This window comes from Pogona vitticeps, chromosome 4 (genome assembly GCF_051106095.1).
Source record: "Pogona vitticeps strain Pit_001003342236 chromosome 4, PviZW2.1, whole genome shotgun sequence".
NCBI classification, from domain to species: Eukaryota; Metazoa; Chordata; class Lepidosauria; order Squamata; family Agamidae; genus Pogona; species Pogona vitticeps.
This window is the reverse complement of record NC_135786.1, coordinates 191,986,295-191,999,109: the sequence shown is the minus strand read 5'-3', so window position 1 is coordinate 191,999,109 and position 12,815 is coordinate 191,986,295. Positions and strand designations below refer to the sequence as shown.

The 12,815-nt window shown below is 39.6% G+C and overlaps 1 protein-coding gene across 6 annotated transcripts in view; it reads right to left on the bottom strand.

Annotated features, from left to right (window-relative positions):
* Positions 1–12,815, bottom strand: part of MAPRE2 (microtubule associated protein RP/EB family member 2) — a 111,934-nt gene that overhangs the window by 56,443 nt on the left and 42,676 nt on the right. Inside the window, exon 1 of one of the 6 annotated variants that reach the window (XM_020790944.3) lies at positions 364–691. The exons of 4 other annotated variants lie outside the window; for them this stretch is intronic. In XM_020790944.3, coding sequence (XP_020646603.1) covers positions 364–485 — 122 coding nt within the window. In that variant the 5' untranslated portion in view covers positions 486–691. Of the gene's footprint in view, positions 1–363; positions 692–12,815 lie in introns of those variants that run through there. One more of the 6 variants, XM_020790947.3, reaches the window with a different exon arrangement.

The window sequence follows — 12,815 nt, the reverse complement described above, 5'->3', positions numbered from 1 at the left end:
AAAAGCCTACGCCAGAACGCTGGGGAGTAGTGAGTGAGCAACAAAAGCAAAAAAAGGAGACCGGGGAGATGAAGGAAGGAAAACCTCTGCAAGACTGGGCTGGTATTTGTTTCCCATCTCGACCATGCAAGAGCGCCGTTCAAGCAGCTTCTCGACCATGCTGCTCCCTTAAACACGGGAGACACGCCAGATTAGATTTAAAGAGCCGCTATTCTTATTATGCAATCCCCTGCAACCCTCCCTCCCTCCCTCCTTCTCCCCTTTCCGCGGCTCTACTGCAGATCCCCGAGCTTCTCTGTATGTGTGTCCACGCACACGTAGGCGCCCGCCCAAAGAGACCCAGAGAAAGGGAGAGCGCGTTACCTGTAGGAACGCTCCCCGCGCACTGTGTGCTTCCTGAAAGGGATGATGGTGGTGCCGTTATCCTGGATGATGTCGTTGTTGTTCTCTCCATTTGGGGACAGCGTTTGGGTAGGTCCAGGCATTGGAGCGCTCCCAAAAGGCAAGCAGCCCTAACCCGGGTGCCTGTGTGCAGGAGAAGCTGGGGCGGGCTCGTTGCGCGCGTCTGCTCCTTCGCTCCCAGATTCTGCTCCTCCTCCCTGCAGCCTCCCCACACACATACACACACACACACCCCGCGCGCCTTTTCCTCTCTCGCTCGCTCGCTCTCTGTGGTCGGTGACGTCAAACTGCCGGGAGCAGCACCCGGGACACGTGACTCGGCTCGTCACCATAGCAACCAGCTAACTCATCAGATCTCCTCAATTCACACAGGGCTCGAGCATGACCACACGGAGGGAGCCGAGCAGGGGCAGGCCGAACATCTGGCGCGCAGAGCACACCGGGTCTGAGCGCTCGGTCCCGCCGCGGCCACTGGGTTCTCCCCCCCCTCCTCACGTCCCACACTCTGCAAACGCAGCTGCATTGCATACACAGAGCCAAGTTGGGGGAGGCAGGGGTCGGTGGGTCGGGTTTACAAAAAACATTAAACCATTTTCTTTGGCTTCTCTCTTCCTCAAGCAGTCTTCAAAATTCAACGAGAGAGAACCGTGCAATGTGGAAGGCGTTCCGATTTTTTTTTTTAAAGATTAAATTGCAAAGCTGCAAGTGACGACCGGTGGGCGTAGGCAACGCGTGCGACGAAATGCATGGAGAAATCTGAGGTTTAATATTGCGAGCATTTTGCAATGACGACCCTGGAGGAAGTTTGGAGGGGAAACGCCGTGTTGGCAGGAGTTTGCGGATTCAATGGCTAAAGAAGAGGAGGAGGAGGGTAGGGTGACCATTTTCCACGAGTCTGTTTACAAGGCTGTTAACCTCTAATTTTAAAGATCATCGGAGAGATTTTTCAGAGGATGAGTAGCAGAGAAAGTGGAGTATTTCCCCACCGCCAAGATAAGCTCAATGATCAGCAAAGCTACCGCCTTCCCTCCCCCGCCTGGCCCATTTCTCTCAGGCACGCAAGTGATTTATGATTTGTCCTACATTAAGAAGGGAACAAGCCAAGCAAAAACAACGAAAAAGAGCTTATTCTCAACGGTTTATAATCCATCATCATCTTTGCCCTCGTAAATGCGACCGTTATTTTTGATCTGAAGCTATTGGAATTAGTATCTAAACCGGTATCTTGTGTACTAAACCCAGATGGCAGACATAATCAAAGCAACAGGGTGCAGGAGCTCTAGTTTCTTCCAGATTCTCTTTCCCATTTGAGCTGCTAATGGTACATCATTCCCCTTGTAATTTAAAAAACGATTCTTACATGTGGTATGCAAGACTAGTGCATCTTTTCTCCTGGCTTATCAGAAATAGAAATGGTACAAGGGACCATATATATGCGCAATGTATAAAAACAGTATTTACTTTCACAACTATCTAGGTTCTTAATAACTGTTCTTCATCCTCATTCTCTTGCAGGCAAATGGCAGGGAAAGGGTGTCTAAGAACTCTTCTTTAGACAGAGATTGCTGAAATCACCTTGAAAAGTCCAAATACAGTACTGTACATTATAATTGCCTCAGGGCATAGACTGAAGTCATTTGATGGGTTTCTTCCTTTCCAGTAGGCTTGCAGAAGAGGGGGCAGGAAGATTAGAGGCATAATTTACTGGCAAGAAGCTACTTCCCTCAACCTGTTGACAGTAGATATTTGAAATAGTGGTGTTAAGTACTTCTTCCTTTGTTTTCACCCCCACTTAATAGCACCCATCAGCTAGATTCCTCAGGTCTACAATTAGGTGTTAGATGTAAGGTCCCACACAAATCTTTGATCTTAAAAACAATTTTAAACATCAAGGAACTAGTTACTGAAATCAAAGACTACTAAAATTGCATCTTGAATGACTGTATCGCTGTGTATCTCAAAAAATGGGAAACTAAGTGCAGAATTACAGTATGAGTTTAATTCAAAATAAAAGGTTGAAGTACCACACAATTTTCCAAATACAGACAGACTGAAGGTCTAAGACTTTTGTGCAGCCCCTTCTCCATTTTCTTTCTTATTCTGTCCATGTACCCATTATGATCACACTGTTATACCATATTTCATTTAGAGTAACCCAAAGTGTCATACAGAGTGCAGTTTTTTCCTTACATTATTCTAGAAGGCAGATTATGACTAATAGTTTGTGGCTTGAGGTGAGATTCATCAGCTGTAACAGGTTGTATAGACTACAGCATGCTATGTCAGCTCTTCTTTTGATCCGGCCTTTCCTTATTTCCACACAATCTATAATGGGATTTTAAAGTAGCCAGGTTCCAGAGGAACTTACAGGGAATAAAGCCAGAATTCTGCTACAGTATGGAACAGATTGAATGTACTATTTTATCCATATGTTTATTGCCTTACCTTTCTCTTCCATCTCCCATCCTTTTCTTTCCAAATAAACATTAAATATTTGGACATGATTTGACTACTTTTAAAAGAAGGAATTTTTGCTAACACTTTCCTCACATGCAAGATTGCTTAGTTGCTGAGCTACCCCCTTCTGTTTTTAAGATATTTCACAAAATAGTGTTAAGTTTTCTTTGATCTTGGCTTTGGGTAAGTACAGTAAATCTAAAGTGTCTTCCAGTTTTCAGCCCTAAAGTTAGACTGACAGAATTGGGTCTTTGCATTAGCACTGTACAGTATGTGGCTATTACTCTGCAAAGGGCAACTGTGTTTAGGCGTGGATCAGCCTGTGGAGGCAGCCTACTGCAATCTTTTTTTTAAAATTACACTAGTTAAGGAAAATGAGGTACATGAGTAAAAAGAAAAAGAATCCCTTTCCCCCAAATCTCTTTCCCCCAGATTTATAACTCTCAGCCTGAAAACAGGTTACCCCTAATATCGTCTTAGCCCACCTGAGGGTTAATATGTGGCCTAAGCGTTCAATATATGACCTGCAGCACAGTTCTAGTTCCCTTAATTTATCTGACAAGCAAATTTAACAAGGAGTCTTGCGGCATCTTAAAGACTAGCATATTTATTTGGTATAAGGTTTCATGAACTGCAGTCCATCTACATACATTTATGCCAGCTTTAAAAGTATCACAAGACACTTTGTTGGTTATCATTGTAATCCAGTGGAATAAGACTGCTACCCTTTGGAGTAGAAATGTCTGTCTCACTAGCATAGGCATCCTTCAGTCTCGAGAGACTATGGTAACATGATCTGAATCGAGGAGTGTCCTCGCCAGAGCATGAAGCCCGGGTAAGGTAATATGGAGGATAGGCTGTTACCCAAGCAGCAGATCCCCCCTCTCCACATTGCTGAAATGGTCCAATGGAAAGGCAAGAGCCAATACAACTGGTTCCAGCAATGTCGCAGGAGTTGGCAGAACGACACATGCTGCCTTCGGGACTCCAGCTCCGGATTTTGCCTCGAGGTTAACTCCTGAAGCCTTTTCCATGAGTGGATATAGCCACAAGGCAGTGGAGGTTTGAAATTGGAGTTTTCCTTCTCCTCTGTCTCACTAGTCTATTGAAAAATACAAATTGAATTAGAAGTATGAATGTACATTTCTGTATTTGCACGACCCCTTACTGTCATACTTTCTCTTCAGGTAGGCTTTTCCTTAGTGACTGACTGACTGTTTTGAAGATAATAAATGGGATGGTTAATGTTTTGTTCTAAATCTGTTTTTAGTAATGCTTTTACCTAACATTTTAAATTCATTATTTTTAAATTTTTGAATAATTTACTATTTTTAGCTTTTAATATTGTGTTTCTAATGATGTAAGCTGCCTTGGGTGCTTTTAAAGGAGAAAGGTAGAGTAAAATATTTTAAATAAATAAAAAGATAAAATGTATTCGCGAAGGCTTTCACGGCTGGCATCTTCAGAGGACAGCACTCACCAGAGCACAGAGTGCTGTCCTCTGAAGATGCCAGCCACGGAGACTGGCGAAACGTTAGGAACAACAACCACACGGCCAAAGAGCCCGAAAAACCCACAACAACCAAAAAGACAAAGCTAAATAATTTAAAAATTGCTGGACAATACAGAAATAGCTCGTAATGTGTAAGGTCATCATTCCATTCCTCTGTTGTTGCATAAAAATAACAATTTGAAAAGACACAGATGCACATACACACACACACACACACACACACACACACACACACACACACACACACACACACACACACACACACACACACACACACACACACACACACACACACACAATGCTAAGTATAGCACTGCAACAGTATTTGTTAACCTTGCTTCAGTATGAAAAAATTGACTACATTTCCTGCCAGATTTGTTCTCAACAGCAGTTTTATTCTAATTTTATCTCTCAAAGTTATGATGTAAGCATAGGGGGTGGGAAGAGCTAGGTTTATCTGAAAATTCTCCCCCCACCGCCCCTTTTACAGCTACAACTGTGCCAGTAGGAGCCTGAGAACAGAGCAAAGGAATGATGTGGGTTCCATATGGACAACAGACCTTTTGGCCTGGCTGAGAGTCACCGCTTGGCAACACAGCACACATTACAGATGCAGTTAATTTTGTCCTTACTGCTAGCAACTACATATACAATAAATCATCTTGTACATTTCCTCCTCCCACATTCATAGTTGTGTGCAAAACAATTCCCTATATGCAGACCAACTGACATAAACTGTAGACCACAAACCAGTACCTAGAATATAATTCTGGTCTTTAAACGAAGTCTTTCAAAGAAGATAAATAAAGGACACAGTTTGGGGAGCTTGAGGTATAGCTGAGGTGTAGGATTTCCCACCAATACTAATGAAAGACCAGGATTTCTCATCAAATATGACACCCCACTGTTACTTCAATGAATAATAAGAAAAAAACCAATTGAATATATATATAATTTTTCTGAGGTTTCTGTCCCTGCATTTCTCCATCTTTTTATTATGTAATTTAAAACAGATGTTAAAATGTTATTGTTTTTTTTTTTTATTGTTCATGTTTTCTCATATATATAAAACCTGGTAAAGGTTGTGTGCTCTATTCTACTTTATTCTATTCCAGAAAATGTACTGTTACCACAGACTTGAAGAACAATTCAAACAAAAGACAACATTCAGCCGTGTGTTGGTCAATATGCAATCAAGAATAACTATATTGCCATAGCACTCTTTTATGCCACAACCAATTTATCTTTTACAAAATCATCACAAAATTTTGTAAAAGATTTATCATCACAAAATTTTTCATGCAAATAGCTGAAGCCACATTAAAAGGACATTTAAGTCATAATATGTTTTGTTTTTTGTTTTAGTGAATCAAGACTGTTTTAGCCCCTTCAGTGTTAAACTGTCTGACCACTTTCCACATACAAAGTTTTAAAGTACTAAAGTTTTAATAATCCAAAACCAGAAAGGACTGAAGAAACCACTTCTCAGAAAAGCGAGAAATAAATAAAATAATTAAGCTTTCTGTCCTGCCTTGGACCAGTCATTATTTCTCAGCCTCATGTACTATACAGTATTGCTATGAGCATTAAAAAGGGAAGGAAGAACAGTATGTGATGTCCTGAGTTCCTCGGAATAAAAGGAGGATATACATTTAATAAATAAAAATTTGAAGTCACTTATGATTGTGAACTCTGTTTTGAGAAAAAAAACAAGTAAGATTCCATATAATTTTGCTGAATACACTTTATTTTGGATTGGTTTATACATGAATTCTATGGCTCCTGACTTAGGATGCAGTTACATGTCAAAAAACAAACAAACCTGGTTTTGTATTGTGTTTAGCATGTTTGAAACCAATTTTAAAAATTCCAACTCCATGATGCAGAGGAAATCACGGATCCCCCCTCAGGAAAGCAAGATATTTTATACAGCTGCAAGAGGATTGTTTATTTTAAATCATTTGTGAAATCAATTTATTTTCATTTGTGAAATCAATTTATTTTCATTTGTGAAATCAATTTATTTTCATTTGTGAAATCAATTCATTTTGAATTGTTTCAGCTTTTGTGAATGCTTCTGTTGGTGTAAATCAGGGGTCTCAAACATGCGGCCTGGGGGCCATTTTTGGCCCGTCGGATGATAGTTTGCGGCCCCCACCTTGTCTGCCCCCCCGAAGTGCCCACGGGTCCTCTGTTGTCAAGAGTCAACAAAAGCCTCACCTTGCTCGCCGGCTCTCTCCCAAGACAGTGTCTCTTGCACCCTCCATCTGGAACTGCAGCCTGCCAGCCGGCCTGCCTGTCAACTGGCTGGCAGGCTGCAGTTCCGGATGGAGGGTGCAAGAGGCGCTGTCTTGGGAGAGAACCAGCAAGCGAGGCGCACTGCCAGCCCTTTTCCCCAAGCGCCTGAGCCACCGCCGAGTGATGTCTGAGAGCGGAGCTCACTCGCAGCCTGTCCTCAAAGAGCGCCTCCAATAGCACCACCAACAGCATCTGCCGCCACCACCTCTTCCAGGGAAGCGGCTCACTGGCACTCTTTCTCTCTCGGCAACTCCAGCACCAGCTCGGCCAGCGGCCGCCTCAGCACCCAGCAGTGCTTCCTCCTCCTCGGAGCCCCAGTTGGGCTAAAGAAACTCCTGGGCAGCTTCCTCGGGCTCTGGCTCCACTTGGTGGAAAATCTGATGCAGCGCAGCCTCACCCAGACTCTGCCTCCAGCGGCCCCCAGGTAAATTGAGTTTGAGACCCCTGGTGTAAATTGTGTCAAGTAACAGATGCCAGGATCAGAGGTTTTGGGCTTCAGGGAAATGTTGCTGTCTGATCTATTTATTTTTTCTATTTGTAATACTGAAATAGTGCTATCCCACTTTGAAATAAATAAAACCCCCAAATATTAAAAATAATATAGTGGTGATAGTAGCACGTGGCCATGAGAGACAGCCAGTGCAAAGCTGGGTGGGTGCTGCAAATGTACAACATTTGCAACTTTTTCCTTTGCCCACCCACCCTTCCATTAGCTGTCTCTTACAGCCAGTCACCACCATAACTAGAGCTATTTTTAATGTTTGTTTTATTTTTAAAAAATTATTTCAGTATTACAGAAAGAAATAAAGAACAAATGAGACTGCAAGGTTTCCCTGCAGCCTAAAAAGCCGTATGAGTGGCAGGATTTATTAATGATATATTGACTGTTTTAATATTGGGTATTATTTTAATGGTTTTTAATGTGGTTCTAAAGTTTTAATACTGTATTGCTGTATGCCACTCAGAGACCACTGGTAATGAGGTGGCTAAAAAATCTTGTAAATAATAAATTTATTTTAATGTAACCGTGCCCTAAGTATGTCAACAAAGGTAAACAGAACTGTTCCTGTGTTATCCTCATGTATAAGATGCTCATTTGTCACTCAGAGTTTGATCCAGATTAAGTTGTACTGTAGGTAGAGCAGCTGAAATCCATAGGATTTGATCAACATGTAAGTCCCATTGATGTAAATGGTTCTACTATTACTAAGTCTGAATCCATTCTCAAAAACCTTAGAATCCAAAAATAATTACTACAGTGCAGACAAACTATGATTGAAAGCAGTGTTCAATAGGATCAAATGATAGACACATAACAAAATCCTACAATTATACAAGAACAATGCCATGCACCTTGCTACATTTTTAGATTTGTTCATGTTTCAAACATATATAAGAGTCAACATAAACAATAAAATAATAAATGAAGTAAAGAAGATTGGCCAACAAAGTATATCATGGATTCATGCAAACATATATGAATACATAGTTATGCCAAGCATAAGTGTATCTATAAATAGCTTCAGTTGCACTTTTGGTTAGTGTAAGACTCCGATGATTCTATTCACAGAATTACTGAACTGGAAAAGAGCTTACAACTGTCCAAACTCAAACTCTATGCTAAAATCCAGAACACAGTACATCCAATAATACAGTACTTGGCCTTTGCTTCAAGAACTCTAATGAATTAGTGAATTGTTCTCACTGCTGAACTCTTATTAATAAGTTTCTTTCCAATGACCAAGTAAAATATACCCTTCTATAACTTAAGCTCAATTAGTCTGGTTCCCTGGAGTAGAAAACAACTCTTTGTTCTTTGTACAACAATATTTCAGATATTTGAAGACAACTGTTATGTGTTTTTCTCTTCACATACTTAGATGAAATCTGTCCAATACATAGCAAAATAGAATGATTGATTCTCATAAACCTATCAGCTTCTGGTCAAAGGTTTTATTAATGCAGACAAAAATGTTTTAGCATTGTTTGCCACATTTTTTCGGTTCAGATCAAGTGTCACTTTATGATATTTTTCACATGTAGCCATCTCATTATAAAATCTGTAAATCTGATGGAGGCAGTGGCAAGAAAGGGGCATAGGTACATAATTTTTCATTTGCTTTTGTTCAGTTTCACTTTGCAAACTTCTACTCAATTTTCCATTATAATTTTGAATTTCACACCTATTCCTCTTATCATCTAGTAAAGATTTCCCTTAATCATTCTCCATATCCCTAATTAGTACTAGGCCTAGGCCAAAGCTCTGTGGCACCTCAATTAACTTTTTCTCTGTTCTGATAGCGAACCACCAGGAACCATTGATAAGTACTCTAACTACAGTTATCAATTAGCCATAAAACTACCAAACAGTACCATATATTTATACATAATTTTTCTCATCTCAACAGTGTTTCTCAATATCTAGATTATTTTTATTGTCAAATATCTATTTATTTAATGATATTATGACAGGAAGCTGGATAATACAATTATTATTTGGTAGAGGTACTGTAATTGTGCATGTAACAATTATTGTTTGGTAGAGATAATTGTGCATTTCCCTTATAGTTTATAAGTTCATGAATGGTTATACTATTTTACATTGTAATATAAAACAGCTATATAAAATTATATGTACGTATATTTCTGACTAAACGGTAACAGCAGACAGCAGTATCACTAATATACAGATGTGATGTAATGGATGGCTTGAAACTTTGTAGAAAGAGTATACATTTAATTTATTTGTATCAGATTATCAGAATCACACTGGTTATCCAAAGGAAAATATCTAAGGATTAAATTAAGTTTTATGGCCCAGATCTCTTAATTTACTAAAAGAATAGGATCAACATTTCAGGTAATTTTGGTACAACTTTAAACATTTCAATAGCTAAGTCAGAAAGAACATATTTTCTTGAATCAAAGAGTAAAAATACTATAAGCTTTCCATTACACTTCCTGTATGTAAAGCGAGAGTCTTGCTATTCTTTCATGATATAATGCTGTCACTTCCTGGAAACCCTCCCTATTTTGCTACTCACAGGAAGAGTCTACAACAAATGTCAATCCCTTTCATGTGAAAGACACATCAAGGTAGAACAAAAGAGTCACTTCCGCAGGCAGGAATCCTGCACCCTCAGAAAGACATGTAGTTACACTAGATTACTATGGCAGGCAGAATCACAGTGAGGGCATGGGAGCTGCCGGAAAGTGAGGCCTGAGCAGAGCTCAATTTCTGCTTCTTTTTATCAGTGGCATCACATAGACACATTTCTTTAAATAGCCTCAAAAGCTAAACTACTAGGAGAGGTCACGTTTGTAAAGGCAGGTATATTGAACTTTCTGGCACAGCAGCAGCAATTCTGTGGTCTAACAAACACACTACACTTGTTGCAAATGCAGAATTATTCCAACAGTTACTTGCTGCCATGATGCAAACATCTTTAAGACACACATAACCTGCTGATAGCAGCTCAGGAATCTGAATGTAGATTATAGACCACATCACCAACCAGTACTGAATTTAAATTCAAAGGTTGTAAGAATGTTTTTTTAATTAAAATCTTACAATGAGGTTTCACCCAAAATATGCCATCTACATTCTGCTAGCTATAGACTGGACAAATATTTAGCATATTTCAATTGTCTTCTTCTAAGTGCCAGCTTGGTAGGCTTTAAAGTATCAAGTACAAATTTCCACAACTGTATAAAGGATTTAGAGATCCTTCTAAGACTATACTTAAATTGATTTCTCTACTGCAAAATATCTTGTAATATAAAACCGTATTACCAAAAAATAGAAAGGAGAGATAGAAGGACCCAGTTTGATGCAAGTTCAACAATTCCTATTTATCACATTTATAATACCAATTTCTCTTGAGGCAGTCTGTAATACTGCCTCCCCTGCCTTTGACAGTTTATATACAGTATTTCTTTTGCTGGTGCAGTAATGTATCCAGTAAATAATTTAGCATTCAATGTGCTTACATGGGTGACAGTTCCCAAAATTTATTGACTCTTTTATGACATTCCGAACTACAACAATATCTAGTCCAATGACATATGGAGCAAGGACAATGTTTGAAGCAGCAGGCACCTCTACTCTTATTTCAAGGGGTTGGAGCAATGCAACCTGATGGAAGGTTGTTTACTGTGGGAAATATTGTGTACCTGCAGCAAAAATTAATATGAAGCTACTCTCAAATCTAGATCTATTGCTTCTTGACTCTGGCATAGTGTCAGTATATTCCTGTATTTTTTTGGCCTGCTGGCAATGATCATACAATACATTCATAATGTGCTGTACAAAAAATTACTGCATGATTGGAGCAGCAATGACAGTAACAGCAGCATGTCTGCCAAGAAGTAATGAGTAACTTAACAAATTCTTTCAAAAAGGTAGCGTTCCTTAGGAGACCCTAGGAACTTCTATGGCAAGAGTAAGAACCTCCTTCAATCTGTGGGCCAAATTAAAATTCAAGTAAGTGTTTTGACAATGCATTCCAGTGGTGGTCAGGACCAAAGACAAAACAGAAAGACCACTGTGGCGTCCACCCTCGTGCCCCTTGCTTGACCTTCAAACCTCTGAACACACAAAGGCAAACACTCTCTTCTTTTACACTTGCTGCCACCAGGTGATCTCTAAATCACCATTACTTCAGAAAGATTCAGGTCCACACTTCAAGTTCTTTTAAATAAAACTTTGGTTTATTGATTACAGAGATTCATAAATATCTTCAGTAGCTAATCACACGTAAATTTCCCAAACTACACACTCTATTACTCTGTCTGACTTTTCTCTCCTGCCTGACTCTTACATTTCTCTAACTGACTCCACCTCACTTAATCTCCCCTGACTCTCTGACACCGCCTCTTATAGCATCCCTCTTGACTCCACCTCTCAGCAACATGAATATTCATAATCCATTACATAATACAACAAGAACCATAGATCTAATAAAAGGAGAATGCTACAACCATACCAGCAATTTATCTTAAAATTCTTCCTGTAGATTAGATAAAATATTTTAGTCTTTTAAGAGGAGGTAAGTGCATACAAAAGCTGGGAAACCAGCAAACAGGTGTGTCATGGGGAACCCCAATGGCCAGATTCAGACCCAGGACCTTCTTTTTGAGAAGAGCCATACACCTGTTCTTCACAAAAATAACTAATATAGTATTTTTACCAGTGGATCTAGAGTAATGCCACTGCGGTCCTCTATCATTCTCTAATGTACAGCATGCATCCCTCTATAGCTTAGCACTGAAACACAATAGTCTTATCTAATTCCTAAGAAGAAAGGGGTCATTATCTCTTTGTAACAGAGGTTACAATATTAGACTTGCATAAGATTGCATCCAAGTAATCCACAAAGTGTGGTTGATCAAATAGTTGTGGGAAAATTTCTCTGGAGATCGTTAAGAATCAAAATCTGTAGATATGTCAGAAGTGCTGCAAGAATGACAAATCTAGGCAGCAGTCTGGATTAAAGTGTTTGTGAGACAGAGAGAGGAAAAGAGAGTGGGAGAGATATATTATGTTATGTTTGCATTTAAATATGTTTTTAAGGAAACAGATTGTTACTGATCCCAGAACCCTGGAATGAGTAGAGGTGATAAATCTAAATGCAACAAGAAGAAAGTGTGAGAAACAAAGGAGGACACAGAAGCAATGAGAAACAATGGGCAGGGAGGCCACTCCACAAGCAGCAAGTTCAGCATAGTGAGAACAGTAGTTCCTCTTATAAAGTCCTGTTCAGTAGGGGCCCCAGAAGAGAGAGAGAGAGAGAGATGGCAGGCAATCTAAATACATGATGGTTAGTTATAAGTGAGTGTGACTGATCTTCCAGATAACTAGCATTTAGAGGGGAATAGCTTTTATGACATAAGGAATTTTCTGAACTCAGGAATGGATTATAGATGAACCTACACCTAACAGCAGAGAACCATTTAAATGAAAAAGAAACTCAACCTAAGTGGATCAATGACTCTACAAAATTAGTATAACTTGATTTATTTGATTATCAACTATAATCTTACATGCTTGATGAATCAGGTTGTGCTGTCACTGTAGAAATTATAAATAAAGAAGTTACTATACCTCCCAGGGGATAATTTCTAGTTATAGAACAGTGGGGGGGAA